At 36.9% G+C, this 20,969-nt stretch overlaps 2 protein-coding genes and 1 pseudogene across 4 annotated transcripts; 1 reads left to right on the top strand and 2 right to left on the bottom strand.

The window, feature by feature from the left end:
• Positions 1 to 357: 357 nt before the first annotated feature.
• Positions 358 to 1,392, top strand: LOC108463661 (heavy metal-associated isoprenylated plant protein 24-like). Its single transcript, XM_017763562.2, has 3 exons — positions 358 to 522; positions 639 to 795; positions 867 to 1,392. Exons 1-3 carry the CDS (start codon positions 412 to 414, stop codon positions 1,160 to 1,162), a joined length of 564 nt encoding a protein of 187 aa, XP_017619051.2. The 5' UTR covers positions 358 to 411; the 3' UTR covers positions 1,163 to 1,392.
• Positions 1,147 to 4,638, bottom strand: LOC108463650 (uncharacterized; annotated as a pseudogene).
• A 1,276-nt stretch (positions 4,639 to 5,914) lies between these two features.
• Positions 5,915 to 20,192, bottom strand: LOC108466878 (acetyl-CoA carboxylase 1-like). Of its 3 annotated transcripts, none has more exons than XM_053025137.1 (32): positions 19,808 to 20,192; positions 18,225 to 18,600; positions 17,660 to 17,866; positions 17,415 to 17,576; positions 17,163 to 17,255; positions 16,976 to 17,071; positions 16,657 to 16,830; positions 16,155 to 16,248; positions 15,872 to 16,059; positions 15,713 to 15,763; positions 15,586 to 15,625; positions 15,337 to 15,461; positions 15,132 to 15,248; positions 14,987 to 15,061; positions 14,854 to 14,910; positions 14,612 to 14,716; positions 14,355 to 14,441; positions 14,044 to 14,235; positions 13,783 to 13,971; positions 12,658 to 12,768; positions 12,476 to 12,562; positions 12,195 to 12,371; positions 11,884 to 11,961; positions 11,669 to 11,791; positions 11,224 to 11,493; positions 10,798 to 11,138; positions 10,223 to 10,460; positions 9,779 to 10,131; positions 9,458 to 9,671; positions 8,770 to 8,946; positions 6,502 to 8,655; positions 5,915 to 6,412 (listed from the first exon to the last, which is right to left on the bottom strand). In XM_053025137.1, the coding sequence occupies exons 2-32, from the start codon at positions 18,597 to 18,599 to the stop codon at positions 6,356 to 6,358; spliced, it is 6,807 nt and encodes a 2,268-aa protein (XP_052881097.1). In that variant the 5' UTR covers position 18,600; positions 19,808 to 20,192; the 3' UTR covers positions 5,915 to 6,355. The 3 variants fall into 3 exon arrangements, with proteins under 3 accessions (XP_052881097.1, XP_017622720.1, XP_052881096.1); XM_017767231.2 differs by lacking the exon at positions 19,808 to 20,192 and adding an exon at positions 19,351 to 19,801; XM_053025136.1 differs by lacking the exon at positions 19,808 to 20,192 and adding an exon at positions 19,155 to 19,295.
• Between the last annotated feature and the right edge of the window lie 777 nt (positions 20,193 to 20,969).

Here is a 20,969-nt window from a genome sequence, read left to right as displayed (position 1 = left end):
TTTCACATTAATTAGTATTTCTAAAGCATTAAACTCTGTTATTGAGTGAATTGGATTGAATTTTCAATTTCCTTTTACTGAATACGTAATTCTTAATAAACATCTAATTAAACACTTTTTTTTCTCTAATATTCTCCATCAACATAAGGTTATATATAAAAAATCAAGGAAAAAGTGAAGGTTTAAAGGGAAGATTTTTATAAAGCAAAAAACTTTAGTGTTGGTTCCTCCATGAGAAAAAAGAGTGAAAAGGGCGAAAATCCTGTATGTCCCAAGGAAGTTTCGTGGAGTTTCCAGGAGAAACCCCACTTTTTAATATCTTATACTCCTAAAATTAAACTCAATATATATCACCTTAATTAAGATGTTTTATTTGTTCGGTTAAATATTACATTCTCTCTCTATAAATCCATGCATGCAAAGGTTTCCATGGCGACCAAGAGTATCCCACTTCCCTACTTTCTAGTCTTTACGCTTCTTTCTTTTGCATTTATTTTTATATATATCCATTTGAGACGAAAGGTAGTGTGGAATAGTCCTTGTCTTCAACCCAAGACTTGACCCATCTTATATATATAGTTCTTTATTTGTTTGGATCAAAATCCAGTATACTAATCCTTCAAATCATATTACAAAAGATGGGAGTAGAAGGCACCTTGGAATACATCTCTGATTTGCTTAGCAGCGTGAAGAAGAAGAAGAAGAAGAAGCAAATTCAAACTGTAGCTCTCAAAATCAGGATGGATTGTGAAGGTTGTGCTCGTAAGGTCAAGAAGGTCCTCTCCGGCGTAAAGGGTAATCTTCATTTACCATATACCAAATAAATTATGAATCAATCACTATAAATTAATGCTGGATTTTGGTAGGGGCAAAGTCTGTGGACGTGGACTTAAAACAACAAAAGGCCACCGTGACGGGTTACGTAGAGGCAAAGAAAGTACTGGCGGCGGCGCAGTCAACCAAGAAGAAGGTGGAGTTGTGGCCTTATGTGCCTTACACTCTGGTGGCTAATCCTTATGTGGCTCAAGCTTACGACAAGAAAGCTCCTCCCAATCATGTCAGGAAGGTTCCGGCCAGTGCCACCGTTTCTGAGACCACCATTGACAACCGCTACACCAACTTGTTCAGTGATGATAACCCTAATGCTTGCTCCATCATGTAAAACACTAATAATAATAACAAGTGGTAATAAGAGGATTGTAAAGTTTTACTTGCAACACAAATTTTTCTTGGAGATTTTGTGCTACGTTGTGAGCAAATGAGGGGAACTGTATGAGTAGCTTTGGGACAATTATTGATTTGATGTGTATTAGCATCGTCTCTATAGTTGTCCTTCTGTTTTTTTCCTCTGGAAAATATAATTATATTAATAAAAAAAGTTTAGTAAAATAAGATCAGCTAAACACAAACATCATCCTCTATTGTTGTGAGAAGAGGCAATGGTGTTTTTTCTTTTCCTTCAGTGACACTTGATTTACCCAAAAGGAAAAATTATCAAAAAAAACTAAAGTTGGTTTATCTATCATTTATTCTTTATTTATAACTCAGGTTTTTTAGTGGGAGGGATGGGCTTAGTCTCAAGTCCAAAACCGAAAGGAAAAAGTGGATCATATTTGGGATCCCCATAATTCATAGGAAGCTGATCTACTCTCTTAAACCAAGTACGAGCTAGCTTGCCTGTGAATCCATAGTCACCAAATAGGACATCAGCCACCCCTTGTCCTTCACTTCCAGGTAGCCAAGCCGCTACCAGGGCGTCTATCTTGTCAACATATGGCTCTATCACAACCGGACGCCCTGACACGATGATAACCACGCATTTGGTTTCCTTGCAAACGTTCTCGATCACTGCCGGACCTGGAGCAGGGATGGTCAAGTTTTGGCTATCACCATTTGTCTCTGCGTAAGGTACCTCACCAACCACCACTATCCCATAGTCCATCTTTCCCTTGCTAGAGTAGGTATCGCTAGGTTTCTTCTTGTAAACCACTTTGGTGCGTTTGTCAACAGTGGCTTTGATGCCGTCCAGGATGGTGGTTCCTGTTCAATACAATTGAATTGTAGAGTATATGGTGTATGTTATGTTTTTGTTTTAAAATTATTTATGATAACTATACCTGCAGTCCAGTTGTTCCCACTGACTCCTTGCCATTCTATAGTCCAACCACCGCACTGATAGCCCAAATTGTTAGCATGGGATCCTGCAACAACTATCTTGCCAGCATTCTTTGGGAGAGGCAAAATAGGTGGATTTCCTGGCTTTCCATTTTTCAATAGTACAAGTGATTTCCTCACTGCTTGCCTTGCCAATTCTCTATGCTTCTGCAGTGAGTGTTTTAGTTGGTTTTTGAAAGAAACAGCTGAATATTGGGTCGAATGGAAAAAACCAAATAATTCAAATAATTCAATTCGATTAAACCTAAATTCAGTTTTTCAATTCGAATCTAATTTTGTTCATCTTTAAATATACAACAAGGTTTCATTAAAACCTGTTGTATAGTTTGTGCAATGCAACAACTCACCTGTGACCCAACCTCGTTAATTAAACTGTAATCACCTAAGGGATTTTCAAAGAGTCCCATGGCGAACTTAACACGCAATATTCTCGACACGGCGTCGTCAATTCGGCTCATTGGAATTGCATTCTTCTTAACCAAATCAATCAAGCCATCATAAAATTCTGTGTAGTTGTAAGGAACCATAACCTGGAAGCAATATCAGCGACCCTCAAACAATATAGTTTTTTAAGTAATAACATATAACACCTACAAGTCTGCAACTGACCATGTCAATACCAGCATTTATTGAAGCTTGAATTGAATAACTGTAGTTGGAATGTGCGGGAGAGGTGATCCTGTCGATTCCTTCCCAATCCGAGATGATGAAACCCTGCCATATTCATAAAATTTAAGTAAGAAACATCATAATCTGGGCTCATGAATGTGCTAAAATTAGTTTTAACCTTGAAACCAAGTTTGCCTTTAAGGTAGTCTGTAAGCAGCTGTTTATGAGCATGCATCTTAACTCCGTTAATACTTGAATAAGAAGCCATGATGGTGGCAATACCCTTGGCTACTGAATTAACGTAAGCAGCCATATGCATGCCATACAAGGCTGAGTCGTCCACGATGGTGTTGTTCTCGTTAATGCCTTTGACGGTGCCGCCATCACCAACGTAGTGTTTGGAACTACCTGCTACTTTTGTTCTAACATCATATACCACAATGATCAAATCATTGATTAATATGATATAATATATATAAATATCAGTTGTTTACATACTTCCCATTAACATATGGCATGCCCTTCATGTCAGTTTTGGCTTCTCCTTGTAACCCATCGATGATCTCAGTCAGCTGTTGGACAATTCTGTGGTCTTCACTATAGCTCTCATAACATCGGCCCCATCTAGGATCTCTGCAAACCTACATATATATATATACACCTGTAAATGTCAATATGATTTTTGTTTTTGAAAATGACTAACGAAAACTGCACCATTAATCATTAAATTATAAGTAATTTTTATTATTTAATCACTTAATTAAAAATAGTTATACTTTAAAATTAAACTATTCAAAAATCTTCATTTAAGTCAAGTTTTTATTAAAAGTCACTGGGTTGATAAATATTTTTTAAGAAAAATTTCTTCCTGTGAGTTTCAAGCAATGATTAGATAATTAGCGATTAATAAAACATACCTTAAATCTAAGTTAATCTGATGGTAAGTGTCGGAGATCGGAGAAAAAAACTGTTTAAATTTTGATTTGCAGATACCTGACATCTAAAGCTGTTTGATAAAAAAAAAAACTAAAATGTAAAAAAGAAGGGGAAAGAAAATCATATAACATTGATTTTAATAGCCGAGCTATTTAAATGAAAAATTTTGAATAGATCGCTAACCAAAACAAAAAAACATATTTATATTTTAATGATTAATGGTGTAATTTACCCAATGATTAATTATGTTGCTTACAGCAATGCAGGGGGCAAAAGCATAAGGAATGCCAGTGGCTCGAACTTCGAGTGCAGTTGCAGCTCCAATCTCTTTAAGAAGTTGGGGATCCCTGGTTACACCAAGGCCAACATTATGTGGGAAAATGGTGGCATTCATAACATTGTTATGGCCATGAACAGCATCAATTCCATAGATCATTGGAATACCAAGACGAGTGGAAAGAGAAGCCTGTTGCATGCCATTCACCATGTCCACCCACTCTTTCACAGTAGCGTTTACCTTGGGTGTACTTCCTCCACCACTCAAGACACTACCAATGAAGTAACTCTTGAGGACTTCTGCCGACGCGTTTTTACGTTCGATTTGCGTCATTTGCCCGACCTTTTCTTCTAGGTTCATCTTCCCCAAAAGGTCTTTAACCCTTTCGTCAATTGGTTCCTTTGGATCTTTGAATATGCCCTGCAGTCGCTGCTCAGTCAGTGAAGCATGGCAGCACAGTATCACAAGTCCCACTAGGGAAACTGACTTTCTACTCATCGTTGTATTAGATTTCATTTCAAGCACTGGAACCAGTATGATTAGTTACTAGGTTAATAGAGCATATATAAATAGATTGTAATGTCTTCCAACAACGAATAAAATGTAAAGAAATTCCAAAATTAAAAAAGATTAGATAACTGTTCCGCGCTTTGCATGGACATGTAAACAACCTCTGAAATTGTTTACTAAATCAATTAAAGTAAAAAGTGTCTGCCTCTACCATGTACCATGAATTTACTTAATCCTAAGCCTAACTATGGCATCCTAAAAGTGATAGGGTTTATTATCTATTATTAGAACAAAAAATTGCAGTATATTCATCTTTTAGCTACTGCATTATTACATGTTCTCCACAAACAAACAAACAAAAATCTTGTCTAAGATTTCGGCCACTCTCTGAAGCTAAAGTTTAGTTTACTTTCACACTTGAGCTTGATTTCGAACTAAATTATTATGTTAGTGTCATTTAGTATGTTCTGTCGATAATTTGCATCTTTTCTTCATTTTTAGTGATAATTGAGTCTAGAGCTAATTTGGACTTAATATGCAAGCTGAATTTTTTTTTTTTTTTTTTGCATATATTAATTTCAATATACTTGAGTACAATGAGTCATGTTCTAAATGGCTAAAGGTATCATGTTGCACATTTTATCGACAACACATGTTAACCAGTTTTTTTAATGCTATTATAAAAACTAGAATGAACCGTTAACAAAATTATAGTTTAAGTATGAGAAACCAAATATAGCTCAAAAGCCCAAAATTAGCTTTAAACCTTATTTTCAATATACAATAAGAATACAAATAGATTGTATGGAGTCAAAAAGTGAGACAATGGCTGGCCTTTGGACGGCAATGGGTAATTAATATTAATATGATAAGAACAAAGGGAGAAAACCAACTCATTGATAAAACCCGAAAAGTTTGCTAAACAACCATTTATAAATAATTCAACATTGAAAGAGAAAAAGAGTACTTGCAAAGAATACAGCCCAATGTGTTTCAGTGTGAAAAGACAACTCACAAGAGAAAAGCTGAAAGAGATAGAAAAGAGAAAGAAAGCAAAGGAAAAAGAGAGAAAAGAAGAGCAGAAGAGGAGGGCCAAGGAGGAGAGAATGAATAGAGAAGAAAAGGAAAAGAGGAAAAGGAGGGAAGAGAAAGATATGAAGAATCGAATTCAAGAGTTGGAGAAGAAGAAGAAAGAAAAAGAGAAGAAAAGGATCCAAGACTTTAAGAAGAAAGAACGAGAAAAGAAGAAAAGCAACAAGAAATAATTATCACCAGAGAGGAAGATATTTCAAATGTAATCATATGTAATCGTCAGGTTCAAACTCAGACAACCACTTCCGTTGTATATTTTATAAATTTCCTATGAAAATGTAACATTTCATGTGCTGAAGGATGAAAGTGGGAGCATTTACTAGCCAAATTTATTGTCTATGATAAAAAATATCAAAGCCAAGTCACCAACAATGCAGAAGAAGCAAAGTGGCACAATATCCTCAACCCTAAAAGAATTTGCATTCACAAGTAGGAATAATTGATACTTCCCTACACATTATTACAAAAATTAATAATATATGAGCAAAGTTTCATCACATCTGCAGCAAACAGATCAAACTGAGACTGTCCAATGATTTCCTAGCGGCACAAAATCTAATACTCGTATCAACTACAACCTGCTAAGTTTACACTTACAAAAGCTACCGGCTGCACCAAGGACTCTGCCACCTCCACTTCTCATGAAGCTACGTGAATTGTTACAGAAGATCCACGCCAGGTGTGGCAGCAAGTTACCAAAATATTAATGCAAGTAGCAGAAGAATGAGAAAACCCAGGATCTTATAGGTAATTTAATCAACCGAGCACCTTACGAAGTTCATCAACCATTTGTTTTCTGCTTGATGGCTCCATCTGCATTAGATTAACACATTTATCAATAGGTTCTGAGAGACATAAACAAGAATGCTGTAAAAGTAAGAAAAGATAGTTGGATGGTTTACCTTGCTTAGAAGGGCAGCAAGACCTTGAGGTAGAGCTTGTATATCTGAAGATGAATTGCCAATATTCGTAAGCTGAAGTAATACCTTTTGGACCCGCAGTTCTTGTAGCTTCTCACTATAATTACCCAGATCATCCTTCCATGAAAAGAAAGCTTCATCATTAACCCAAGCATCTTCTCTTCCCTTTGCAACACTGGAATCCAAAAACCATTTCTTGATCAAGTCCATTGCAGATTTATGCGACAGTTGATCACCAGCAGCATCTTTTACAATTTTGACCAGAGAACTCTCAGCAATTCTCCGGCGCAATCTTCTATAGAAGAAAGATCGTGAGCGATCCCAGTCAACTACTTCTTTTATTACCCCTTTCGCTGCCATCCTCAGAGAAGTATCATGAAGCTCGGCAAATTTAGTGGCTATCTGGGTGTATACTGGTAAAAGCTGTTTCTCACGTGATCTTATTTGCTGCTGCAGAGAATCCATCTGTGCATGGGCTCCATTGCTCTTTGCTTCCTGAAGTTTTGCCTTCATGTTTATAAGCTGTTGGTCAAGCCTGCCCATGCACTCCAGTAGCTCCTTTGTCCTAAACTTGATTTCAATCATTCCTTCTGGCTCAAGTACATTACCCTTAGCAGTGCGTTCAGCATACATTTCAATATGATCTGAATTGATCCGGCTGTCCACAACTACCCATGCCCCACCACGGAGCTCACCCATCATGGGAATGTACACAAAGACAGGTTGTTTGTATGTTCTAAGATTCTCAACAATGGTTGATCCAGCTTGAAGGATGCCCTCAAAAAGATCCCTTTGCCCACCAGAAAAGCCTCTCCAATTGGCAAGAATGAAAAGCGGAAGCTCTTCCCTATTGAAATCCATTATTGCCTGAGCTGTCTTTGTAGCAGAATCTGGAAACCATACCTGTCCAGCTTGAGGGACAACTCTCTCATGGGAATCAAGTTGTCCTGGATCAGCAGGGATAACCTGCATCACCGTCTGTGTCTCAACTGCAACTATTCCTACAGGGATTCCTCCAAGCTTTGCCCTTCCTGTCACAACTGTTCTAGCCCAACCTTCAAGCGTCTCCACAAAGCTATCCCTGTCAAAAATACCTCCCTTCCAGTTGCCACTACTATCTAAAGCACCAGAAATAGCGGCCCGAGGATCACACGAATTTTCAGGTAAGTACTCCACAAGCCTTTCTGGAGGATCTGATGGATTTAAAATGGGAAGTGGACCACCTATACGAGGAGGAATGCAACTTAGCCAGTTCAATATGGCTGACACCCCTTCAAGATCATCTGAAACTGTGAGATGGACAACCCCATTTGTTGCCATGATTTTAGGTCCACCAAGTTGCATGTGGGAGCTGTACACCTCACGACCTAGAAGTTTGTTCAATGCTGAGAAACCAGTCAAAATAATGGGTTGATCGAGTCTCTGTATGCACCGCATGCCAAGACGAGCAAGATAAGCACCAATTCCCACAGTTCTACCAGTCACATATGTTAGGGTAAAGGTTTCCTTGTATGCCCGAGAGTATGCACCAGCAATGGCCCCACTACCAGTTAAGTTCTCAACTCCCAAACCATCCTCTTTCCCAACAATGGTATCTATCACCCATCTGCTCTCTCCACTGGCCAGCTTCATCTCATGTGCAATGACTGATGATCCAATCTTAGTATAATCCTCAGAAGTTAAGTAGACATACTGAAAACCACGCTCAGGGCTGGATTCATTAGACCAACCAACTTTAAAACAGGCTTTGACTTCTTCAGCTACCCCAATACGGGCACCAGAGTTAGCAGCCAAATAAATTAAAGGCAGTTTCTTACTGCAGGCAAGATCAGTTACAGCAAGGAAGAATGCATCCTCTCTTGGGCCAAAAGAACCAGCTTTGAAGGTCACATCATTCGCAACTACTAATATTGTTCTTCCAGAAGGGAACTCAGGAGTGAACATTTCCATGCACCAGGCTACCATGCCAACATCATTGAGTCCAGGCTGGCGCTCAATCGGAACAAGGGGAGTGCCCCAGTTACCCTTTTGGTCAGCAAATACAAGCTCCATAACCTTAGGAAGAAGTTTAACTTTGGGTCTTTTAATACCTGGGAACTGGGATGACCATGACTGCTGCAAGGCAGTCTCGAATGCCTACAAGTAATACCGCAGTCAGTAATATAGCTTTCATCTGCTATGGATTCAGAGCATAAAAAGGGAAAAGAACAAGCAGCCAATATCACTGTATGCCCATAACACTGTGCTTACCAATGGAAAGTCATAGCAATAAGTGGTATTATTTTTCCTTGCCAATAGACGTTTACGGTCAAGAACACCCAAAGCCTGATATTGAGCATTAACTGGTACACCATGCAGAGGACCCCTTACAGAAAGAGAATGGTATACGACTCTGTGTTTGCTAGTATCTTCTAGTTCTCGGTATATCTGAAAGTACAACACAGCAATATTATTTTTTATATGGCCTAAATTCATTCATGAGAACTCCATTTTCATTGAGCTTGAGATTTAGACTGGTTCTAGTTGGATAGTGATGTATGGTTCTCATACCATACAGCTGGATATCTTTCAGCAACATGAATGCATTTCTGCTAAATGATCTAAGGAAAAAGGTAATATATGGATTTTCTTTTTAATTGAAACCACGTATCTCAATATGTAAATAAATCAGAAAGAGCACTACATAAAGGAAAAAAGGGAGGGAAAAGAAAAGAAAAATCAAAAGAGATGCAACATTTGTGGTCTATGGTTCCTCACAATTTAACCATTTTTTGGCTGTCATTAAGATTTGTAAGCTATGGTGTATGATGTCTCTGCAAACCAAAAAAGTTGCTAGTGGGAGAAAACTTTTCCCTCTCTCTCTTCCATATATAAGCACTATAGCTAGATCCCGTAGGAGAATTCTTGAAGCACTACTATTAACCAGATAAAAACTTACATGTAAAGTGCATGTCTGGCCTGTCACATTCGTCACTACAATTCTCCAAGCACCATTTGCTTGTCCAGATGATGCCATCCAGAGCTTTACTTCCCACTCACAAACACCCAACTTATGCATTCTTACACCAACAAATGCATGAAGTTCCTGAGCCAGTTCTTCTAAGATTGACTCTACTCCAGCTTCTTCTTGTCCAGCATCTAGGTCAACTCTCCTGGTGAAATATCTCAAATGTAAGAAAATTTATAAAATGCTCACCGACCATGCGGAAGGAAGAGGAGGGAAAAAAAGGAACTAGAAATTTAATATTGGCTTAATTACTTGGGGTAAGGCACAAGATCATTTATCTGTTGTTCTCGTAAGATGCAAAGATACATATGTGCATGGTCAGATTTTAGAGTTGCATTGTGCATGTTAATCTCCAACTCCTCCATTGCACCCATTAAGGACCTCAAGATGCTCCTTGACGTAAAAGACATAGCTGACTGACTACGCATCATGTCAACATCAAGTCCCCGATATGCTGTAAGCCCATCATCGGAAGTAGGCTGCCTGACAAGTGTTCTGAGGAACATCCTCTGAATTGGTACTGGCTTGTCAACAACAGTGTATAAATGCCACTGGCGGTCACGTGATGGTGTATACTGTATATTCTGGTAACCTTTAAGCTTATCCTGGATTAAGATTTAATAACTATCAGATTAAAGGTGCATATTAATATTTTCTTTGAAGGAAAATGAAGGAACAGAAGTTCAAATAGCAAACCAATTCAAGGTATATGGATAGAGGAGGTTCTAGATGGCGTAAAAGAGGTTCTTCCTCGTAATAGAGCTTTTCAGTTGACCAATGAAACGAGTGCCTCATAGGTGTTCGCCCTTCATCTCTCTGTATGATACAGCTAATGACTCTAACACCTGCAGATCGTAGACTTGACCCTAACTCTTTATCTTTAAGTATTTTTGCTAACTTATTGATTCTCTCTTGAGCTTGATCCTCATCACCACTGCAAGTAGTAAATATAGATGATGATTAAGAAAATCAATGATTTATGATTCTGTCCCTACATTCAGTTAGAAACATAGTGTCTTTAGCAAACATGATGAAAAAACAGAGGACCAATCCAATGTAGGACTTTTAATAGTTTGAATTTATATACAACCAAACTTTATCTCATCTTGGTATTATCAGATTTGAATTAAACATATATGCATTTGACTTTGACTTTAGAGTTCATCAAGTTGCATAATTTCTGGTACTATAAATGACAATGAAAGCTTTCACAAGAAGCAATGTTAGTTCAGCTACAGATTTCAAAACAAGGAAAAGTTAAGAAAACATACCTATCCTGAAGTAGACTCATCTGATTGTTGATGCCCACCAGTGCTATATGCATCATGTTTCCAAAGGTAGTTGGTTCTAGGGATCCATTTGAAGTTTCTTCATGAAGGTTAGGAGTTGTTTCCCTCAGTGTTGCACTGATAATTGCAGGCAAAAATTGGAGAGATTTAATTATAACCATGGCTCCCCATTTCCTCTCTCTATGTTTCTCAACTAATGGTTCATCAGACATTTGATCTTCAGACACATTCTTGCTCTCAATATGCTCTTCCAAGAATTCCCAGGAAGCAATAAGACCAGATCTATGCCATTGCATCCGGACACTTCCCTTTACAAGATAAGGCTGATGACAAATACAACCAGTTAAATGAGGATGCGATAATCCCAAACTAGCATAAGAAAAAATAGTAAGAGTTGAGACCTATCACCTGGTATAGCCTCCGAACATAAGTCTCTACAACCCGCCTCTGAAGGGTGTGATCACTATGATCAAACAGGCCTACAAGAGCATCTTCAACAGCTAAAGGAGCACCTACAAGAGCCTCCATTCTTTCATTAATGGCACTTTTTCTCTTGGGAGTGTCCATAGTTTCACCATCCTCAGTAAACATTTCTAATTCAGAAAGGCTTCTAGCAATGCTGGAGCGAAGTTCGCTTAATTTGGTTTGCTCCAGTAATTGACTTGCCTTCAGTGCCAACTGCATGCAAATTAAAAAAATCAGCCTCCCTATGAAACAATCAAATATCTTCTACAAGGAAGAATTAAGAGAATTTTGGAAAACCAAAATGACGAATACAAAGAACACAATATTAAAAACTCGTTATTGTAAACTTAGAATATGCTAAAATGAGTAACTTAATTCATTGACGAACCTCAGAATAACTTGTATGGTTTAATGCAGAGAATCGAATTAGTTGATCTCTGTATGCAGCAGGGTTAGGATAAACAAGTTGTTCCAAGAGTCTGAAAATCAGTTTATTTTTACTCTTGACACCCTGCAGGCCAAAAGAAATTGCATAGCATGGTTATGGAATAATGTACATTAGGAAAAATAAACATTAAAAAAAACAATCTTACAAATCAATACCTGATGAGATAGTACGATGTCCACAACCTTCAAAAGATCTTTCTTATACTGAAGTCGAAGACGTTCGATCACATCAGCCTGTGATATTGCATTGAAAAGACTCGTTTAAACTTGCAAACAAAATAATACACACTCAAAAGCTTGAAGACTGTAACTGGACTTTGCAGATATGATCTTGAAGATATATAAATCTGAATTGATGTCTTGATACTTCAGAATAGTCTTGTCAATACAAACAATAATGACAGAGTCATCTGTGGTAATGTTATTAACAATATGATGACCATAATTTCCTTTGAGACAAAAGTTACCTGGATGTTGTCGCTGAATAACTCTTCAACAGATAGATACTCTTCAAAAAGGGACCGCACAATAACACGGGCATGGCTCTCTCTTCCACCCTCATAAGACTTCACGAGGCTCATCAATGGCTCAATAAGCCTTTCTAGGGATCCTCTTTCTTTCTCAGGACAGATGGATAAATGGAGCTGCAATCAAAGTAGGTGCCCCATGTGTTAAAACTTTCCAAAGAATAAAAATAGATGGAAAAAAGTGGACTTCAAACTTAAGAGTGTGGGATAAGGGAACTCACTTCTAGGACTCCTTTCAATAATTTGGCAGGAAAGTCAACATTCATGGAGCTAGAAATAGCTTCAAACCCTTTATACTTTGATTCAAGCTGATAGAATTAAAGAAGTAAAATCAGATCAAAAGATACAGGTCTAAAGTAACTACCCAGAGAAAAAAACCTGAGATAAAATCAAGCATATATACCTCATTTTTAAGATTTTTGGGAAGCCTGGCTGCTAGAACAGACATGCATTCTTGCCATTGGAGGAAAGGCAACTCAGGACTGTCAAGACAATTTAGGAGGCTTTGAACTACCTGTAACACATGTCAAACCAATTAATGTCACAAGTCAAAATCCAAAAGTTAAGTTCCAAATCAAGATTCATTATTTTCAGCAAAAGTTCTTCAAAGTTTAAAAAGTAACTCTAAACATGAGTTATATGTAGATATTATAGCATCGCAATTATTGGGATATATTTATTTCCATTTCTGACTTAATAGTTTCATTTTCATGTTGTTAAGCATCCAACCTAAAACCAACTGATAGTAGGAATAGGGGCTCAACTTTAAAATAATACCACAGGAAGTGGAATACTTATTAGTCGTAGAGTAACATCACTTAACACTACCACACAAGTAGCTCACAATGTCTACACATGGACAATCTCACATGGGGTCACCGACCTCACATGGAGTCAAGTAGGAAGAACAAAATATAACCTAAAACCAATTGGCAGTAGATTTAATATAAAGCCACATAGAATCCAATACTTAATGAGGGATAACAACACCACTTAGCAAATGTAATTCGTTATAATATAAGAACTAGCAAAAACTTAAAAGAGTGGAAAGTTAATTTTAATTGGTGTTATCCTGCATCTACTAAGTATTGGGTGTGATCCAATATTCAAGTTGGGTCCCACCACTTCTGACATATTAGTTTTAAATAGAATGCTTAATCTGGTAACAGAGCCAAGGTGTGTTTTGTTGTTCCTGCCTAACACCATGTGAAGTTGCTGACCCCCAGGGAGGTTGCCTACATGTAGGCCTTTGAGAGCTACGTGTGAGGGGGAGTGTTCGTAGTGTTATCCCACATCAGTTGACTATTGAGTTTCCAGAAGTCTTATATTCATGTTAGGCCCTACACCCATTTACAATTGAGCTTAGGTTGGATGCTTAACAACTTAAACCATGCACCCATTGTTTAAGAGATATTTAATTAAGAGAACTTGGTAAGTTGACAAAAAAACTACTGAAGAAGATATTTGCTGATTTCTTGTGCAATTTAATCCCTATGACCATATTACTATGGGATAGAGAAACACTTACTTCATCAATATTATGCTCATAACCAGCAAGGATCATGCGGGCTGCATTTATACTGGCAGCACATCTCTGATGCACTTTGCCAGAAATTGCAGTGGGAGGCCCTAGTACAGGGAAGCTCCCATGGAATGGTTCAGCTTTCCTAACAGCTGAAGGATCATCCAGATCAAGCCTAGCAATGAGCTCACCAGCCTGCAAGATCAATGACACTTAACTTCCACAAAAATATAACCTTTATATTTCCCATATAGAAATGTAGTTTACCTGCAAGGCTTGACCTTCAGAAATTTTGATTTGAATAATTCCAGAAGCAGGAGAAAGAAGAGGCATACACATTTTCATGACCTCAACCTCTGCATATGGTGTGTCAGCATCTATACGACTACCATCAGAAACCAAAAACCTCAGCAGTTTGCATGGTGTTTCTGCCACTAATTTTGAAGGGTCATGATCATTCTGCGCAATGAAAATTAACATAAATACCATCACACCTTAATTTTGTGGTTAAAAGGAAAAGGGAGCTTTTCCCTTGAGTTGGAGTAAAGCAGCATAAGAAAGAAAGGAATAAGTGGCACCTGCAGCAAGCAAGTCCTTCCATCAATTAGAAGGCGAGTACCAGCAGCTTCTTCCTCAGCATAAATAACATGACTGTTCCCGTCCAACTGTAATAAATTTAAACTAAGCATTAGAAGAGCCAGAAAAGAAGAGAATTTGTTATAATAATCCCAAGGTCAGTAATATGAGGTTTTAGAAAAATAAAAGAGAAATAAACATCGGCAAAAGTAAAACATGCAAAATAATCGTTCTGAACATTCAAGGGAGAAATTCTTGCCTGCATCAATAGACCACCATCTCTTAATGTATGTATCTCTGCTTCAATCTCTGATTGATTCATCTTCAACCTATAACTTCCTTGTCCCCCCCTAACCATGTCAATCTGGGTACATTTTTTTTTTTCAAAATGTTAACTATGATGTGTTCAGTAACATGAAAGCTAAAGTCTCTATAAGTTCTTGCCAATTAGAAAAGACACCCTTAAAATGGTGGTAAAGTGACATTATCATAAATTCATACCGTGTATTTGCTTCCTTCAATGTTCAAGGACACTTGAGAATGCACAAGTGATATGTGCTGCAATCAAGAGCAACAGCATCAGTATGTTAACAAAGACCCACATAACAAAAGCAACTCAGGTTTAGCACTGTACCTTGGGAGGGATTTGACCCTTTTCTAGATAACCAATATAATCTGAAACCATAGCTGCACTGCTCGCTGATGCTTTCTGCAATGTACAAAGTGTAAAACAAGGATTCTATGAACAGAAAAATCAATTCTAATGCATGAGAACTTACATAGAGAGCTCCTCCAACAACTGAGAGATACCAAGGAGGCCTTTCTGCTCTAACTCGCATAGCAATTCTACTGTCCAACCAACCTGTGTGGATTTTATTTTCTCTGTAATCTGAAGCCTGTAAAGCATTTAAGCAGGTAAAAATTAGTGTTCCTGAAGCAATAAATTTCTATACAGAAAAAAGGTTATTCAAGTGATAAACCTACATGTAAAAGGTCAATTGTATAATCAACATTAGTACGAATTTCTCCACGGATTTGAATTTCTTTCAACCCAAGAACCATATTTGCTATAGCTAGAGCTCTGGATTCCCCGAAGGCAAAGACATGTCCTGAGGTACGATTAGACTATTATCAGAAATAATGATTTTTATAACAAATAATGTATATGCACAGGGGATTTCTTGTCTAAGAACATTCATTAAAAAAGCAGAAATTTATCAGTGTAATACTTACCAAACTGAGAATCTGAAAATTCATGAATGCCTCCTCCTGACTGCAAATCAATTATTATTGTCAGCATTGTTGTTGTAAGTTCAAGGGTCAATCAACCATTAATTTGGCCAAAAACTAAAAGATTTACCTTCACAGAGAAGTAAGCCCACACATTTGGCTTGCTTTTAAAACTCAACTCCTGCACAAATTCATGGACCTTAATACAAGCTTAAGAAAAGGCAGTGAAAGAAAAAAAAGAAGAAGAAATATTTGAAGTACAATTTTTCTCAAACCTAGTAAGTCTAACCTGCACTTTTCCACTCGTAGGTTTAAACCCATCATCTGGATCCTCACTTGTAACACGCACAGCTACACAATGACCTTTAGGCCTAGTTGACTCTGCCTTGTCAAAATCAAAACTAGTGGCGACAACAGATGTTTTCCTCCATGCATCATAACCCGCACCATGTTCCATTCCATAGAATCGCCGTATTTCTAATCAAATCAAGCATACAAACACACACATCATTTACAGATTTAGATGAACTGCTAAAAACTGTTTGGATAAATAATGGATGTTGACATCATACCAGGAATTTTCCAGAGAGGGATACCCATCCCAACTGCAACTTGGGCAGCTGGCAGATTAACTTCAGCAATCCACTCAGTGACGGGGTGCTCCACCTGTTGGAGTTAATTTTTAAACATTAAAATTTTAAATAATATGATGAACAACGAACTGTTCGCCTTGTAAAATCACAATTTTTTCATTCCTTCTGATAAGTTCACACCAAAACAAGGAGAAAACCCACCAAACAAGTCATAGAAATGTCATATCACCACATACTTTTTGGTTATAAAGCTGAATGCTTTTCCAAATGGTCCAATTAGCCAAGACTGCTAAGTGCTAACTACCAGTTAGCATTGTAATTTACATCCGTTTTAAACGCATATAAAATTAATATATGGCACAACTGCACTAAATGAATAAAGCAAACTGAAATGGTACAAATATGATTGCAATTGCATGAATGTGACAGCTTAATCCATATGCCATGTTCCAGAAGTGAGGAGAGAATCATTATATCACACCTGTAACCGAGGGTTGAGCTCTAGAAAGTAGTACTCGCCAGTTTCCATACTGTACAGGTATTCAACAGTAGCTGCTCCAACATAACTAACAGATTTAGCTAATCTTCTAGCTGCTTGCTCTAGCTTTTTCACAGTCTCCAACGGAGCTACAGTAATTGGACCCTCCTCAATAATCTATTTCAGATGAAGGACCATGATGTCAGATCTTGAAGGGAATATATATATGCAACAGATGCATACACCTTTTTTGGCTGCAGGCCCCATTTGTTCCAGAAAATTAACATTCAAAAAATAGCCTCTAAAATAGAAACAAAAATACCTTCTGGTGACGCCTCTGAACACTACAGTCCCGACTATGCAAAGCTGCGACATTCCCATACTGATCACAGAGTAACTGGACTTCTAAATGGCGACTCTAATAAGAGAAAAAATACACCAAATGGTTTGTCAGAAAAGATCTAAACTCCTGCTAATTCATTGAAATCGATTGTAGCAGATAATCTCACCTGAGAAGCAACTTTCATTATAAATATAGGTGAACCTGGAACTTCACCTTGCACTTGTTTGAATAGTGCTCTAACTTCATCATCATTATGAACCTAGAAAGCAAACCAATTCAAGTTATATGAAATGTATTTAAATCAATCTCACTTCTAGCAAAATATGTACAGTAACTTTAAAGGGGGTTAACTTAAAGCATTTAATGAATTAAATTTGCTATGGACAGAACATCAAAATATTTCATGAATGAAGCAAACCTTTCTTATGCCTTTACCACCACCACCCCAAGAGGCCTTGATCATTGCAGGATAACCAACAACTTGACAACTTGCAATTGCTTCCTCTGTTGTATAAACACATGCTTTACTATATATTTCATCTGGAATTGAAACTAGGCAACTGTCTGCTGGAATTTTCACCTGGCAAACAGAAATGTAGCATTGTGTATGAGAAACTGCCGTGGAAAAGGGCAATTTGTAACCTTCAGGCAACAGAGAATTACATGAGAGCCACTCCACGGAAGGGTGGGCACATCTGCTGCTTGAGCAATCAATGATGAACCAATCTTATCACCCAATGCTGCCATAGATATGGATGGTGGCCCAAGAAAAACTATTCCCTTTGCATTCAGTGCGTCTGGGAGCTCAGGGTTTTCTGATGCATGACCCCAGCCAGGCCAAACAGCATCAACATGTGTTATCTCAGCCATCTGAGTCAGCACATAATATAATTTGTCAAAAATATAGAATTGCAGCATGTTTTGTATGATTAAACATACTATGTGGGGAACTAGCTTAAGTTGGCCATAACTAGCAAGCACAAGAACACAATCTCATTCTATTTATCAATTTTCGTTTCATGCCCTAGGATTCTACAGTAATGCTTAAAGCTACAAGCCTCCTGAAAATCTATGTGTCAGAACCATCTGGGGCAAAATTATTATTTAGAACAAGGATATACCAACTGTAGTGAGATTCCTTTGTACTTAACAGAAATGCTTCTTGAAAGGGCAATTCATCTACAAAAGAGAAAGTTTGAAGCCAGAAAAAAGAGTCTACTAAACACACCTCTACGATAAGCTGCACATTGGCATAGTTATTATTATTTGTCCCACCAGGAACTTCAACAAATTGATCAGCAATTCTAATATGCTCTGCATTGATTCTCATGTCCTCGGGAGTGGCCATGGCCACCAACAAGATCGCCTTTTCCGTGCCAAATGTCTCATAAGCCCAAGTCCTAATACTACGTATAAATTTGACAGCTGCCATTCCATTGTTTGCAATTAATATACTATGAATTGGCTTCTTCCCTCCAAGTGCATAGCAGAATTCATCTACTTCACTTATTGTAGCAGGGCTCCTGATCGGCAACACCCCATTTATGTATCCATTGTTTCCACGCCCAACACCAGCCATAGCTGACCTTTGGGCCTCTAACATGCTGCATATTCAGAAATCAAACAACCAACAAGGATGAGGACTCAAATATCAACCAATAATAAAATTAAATGTTACTCTCTCAGTTTGTTTAAACAAATTCAAGAGGGAATCTTTGAAAAAGAGTAGTCTGATTCTGAATTGAGACTTTGAGAATTGAAGTGTTTCGTTAAACGTGTAAATGACTCAATAGTTTCATCAAGCAACACCATGGATGATGGAACCGAGCCCCAACCAAAGAGAAATCTGATAGGACTAGCAGCAGAAACACCCCATGAATGTATTAAAGCTCTGTTTGGCGCAAATAACAGAATTTGACGTAATTAAGACCTTTAATTATTTCCTTTCACTCGTAGCTTATTTTAGTGAACAAGGTATCAAAAGAATCATACTTTAGGACTAAAAATAATAGTTTATCCATTACTTAATGAATTCAAGTTCCTATAACCAAACACAGCCTAGAATTAAAGTTTCCCAGATGCAGGATCACATTAACATTTCATTTCAACAAGAGCACAAATTTACAAAAAAAAAAAGAAAAGAAAGAAAAAAAAGTACTCATTAAAAACCCTCAAAAAGTTGAAAATTATTGTTTTCAAATCCACACCAAACTGAAACCTCAATCAACAAAATTACGAACCCACCCTCAAAAAAAGGAAAAACTTTTCCCAACTAGAATGTCACTTCATGGCTTCAGAAAAAAAAAAACCCAATTCAGTAAACAACCCAAGAAAAAAAAAATGAGAAACCTTACCTGAGAGAATAGAAGGAACTTCAATCCAGGAAGGTTGGGGAGCAAAACAAAGTGTTTAAAATTGGTATATGGGCTTGAAGTATTTATACTTTTTAAATTTATCTTTGGCGAAAAGAAAGGAAAGAGACAAAGAGGATCAAAAAGACGAAACAAAATGTGTGTTTTGAATTCACAACATGCAAAGCAATGATAAAAAGAAAAAAAGAAGAAGAATTGTAAACAAGAGCAGTTAAGTGTTAGAAGAGAGTTAGATTTGGGGGTAGCGGAAGGGAGGTGAGTTCTTTAAAGAGCCTTTAACGGCCCTTTTAATGACACCCAGCACGTGGTACCTGCCCCTGCCACAACCCCCCAAACCTTCTCTTTCTCTCTCTCAATCTCCTCCCTTTTTTTTTTTTATGTAATTATGGTCATTTTAGATAGACTGTTGTAGTTGCCATCTACCACCTTACTGGTTTACCTTTCCACTGCTACAATTCTTTGGCTTTTGGAATGGCTGCCCCCCACTTTTTTAGACTCTCACTTGGCTATAAGACAAAAGAATGCAGAGATGGTTGAAGGATCTGTCACCTATATTTTGCATTACTCACAGATTGGAAGTGGCCCGTCCTGCTTTGACTATTCGTTGGGAATTTGGTGGTGTTGTTCGACCAACCCTTCTTGTATCTTACTTGTTTTATTTGGAATATTTGATGAGCTCCCATTTATTCCTGTACGTACAGAATACAAAATTTCTCTCAATTTCATTTTCTTATTTTTAAAACTTTTTAACGCTCAACTAACCACCGGCTGCCTACAGAATACAAAATTATAGACTACATGAAGAAACTACTCCTCTTTTACCTTAAATAGATGATGAAAAATCTGGTTATTTTAGTATTATTATTTGGAAAAACAACAAATAATTTAGCTTAGGGTTTTTTGTTGTCTTTTTAATAATATCGCAACATATATATATATATATATATATATTTTTGTAATCTGTTTTATCACTACAGTTAATACTTGTTAAGAATAATTGGATTTGAATGTAAAATTTGGTTAATATTATAATTAGTGAGTCCCAATAAATTTAGACTCTTGTTATTAGATTGGACGAAAATTAGAGTAATTATATGATTAATTATAAACAATTATTCTTAAATCGTGGTCAAGCTTTAAATTCTTTTTAGGAGGATTGAAATTAAATTTTAATTTTTAATAGCTTATATATTTATAATTTTAAAGGATTAAATTAAATTTTTATCATTTTAGGGAGGTCAAAGTACAATTTTAACTTTATTATTTTAAATTTTAAAATTTTAAATAGTCTAAATGGATAATTTTCCATTTTAGAGAGGTCAGACCCTTACTAACCCCTAGATACACCACTAACTTAAATCTAATTACTTTACTTTATGGTTTTCAAACATGTTCCTATACTATTTAAGTTTAATTTTTATAAAATTATTATAGCATTTTTATTTTAAGACATATATTTATATAATTATATGCTATTTTATTAATTTTATTTAAATAATCTGAAATTTTTATTGGCAAGTGATAATTTTCCATATAGTTTAATCTACTAAATAATTAATTAAATTATATAATATTTTATAAATTATTTTTATTAATTTTTA

The sequence above is a fragment of the Gossypium arboreum genome, chromosome 2 (assembly GCF_025698485.1).
Source record: "Gossypium arboreum isolate Shixiya-1 chromosome 2, ASM2569848v2, whole genome shotgun sequence".
Classification (NCBI taxonomy): domain Eukaryota; kingdom Viridiplantae; phylum Streptophyta; class Magnoliopsida; order Malvales; family Malvaceae; genus Gossypium; species Gossypium arboreum.
This window is presented reverse-complemented; position numbering and strand designations above follow the sequence as displayed.

What these genes read in the sequence shown, in the direction of transcription:
- LOC108463661 (XM_017763562.2), top strand. Translation starts at nt 412, where the DNA reads ATGCATGCAAAGGTTTCCATGGCGACCAAGAGTATCCCACTTCCCTAC. An exon ending in ATATCCATTTGAGACGAAAG is followed by an intron (nt 523 to 638) that starts GTAGTGTGGAAT and finishes ATATTACAAAAG; the next exon opens with ATGGGAGTAGAAGGCACCTT. An exon ending in GGTCCTCTCCGGCGTAAAGG is followed by an intron (nt 796 to 866) that starts GTAATCTTCATT and finishes GGATTTTGGTAG; the next exon opens with GGGCAAAGTCTGTGGACGTG.
- LOC108466878 (XM_053025137.1), bottom strand. Translation starts at nt 18,599, where the DNA reads ATGTTAGAGGCCCAAAGGTCAGCTATGGCTGGTGTTGGGCGTGGAAAC. An exon ending in AGCTCAACCCTCGGTTACAG is followed by an intron (nt 16,249 to 16,656) that starts GTGTGATATAAT and finishes TAACTCCAACAG; the next exon opens with GTGGAGCACCCCGTCACTGA. An exon ending in ATACAATTGACCTTTTACAT is followed by an intron (nt 15,249 to 15,336) that starts GTAGGTTTATCA and finishes AATGCTTTACAG; the next exon opens with GCTTCAGATTACAGAGAAAA.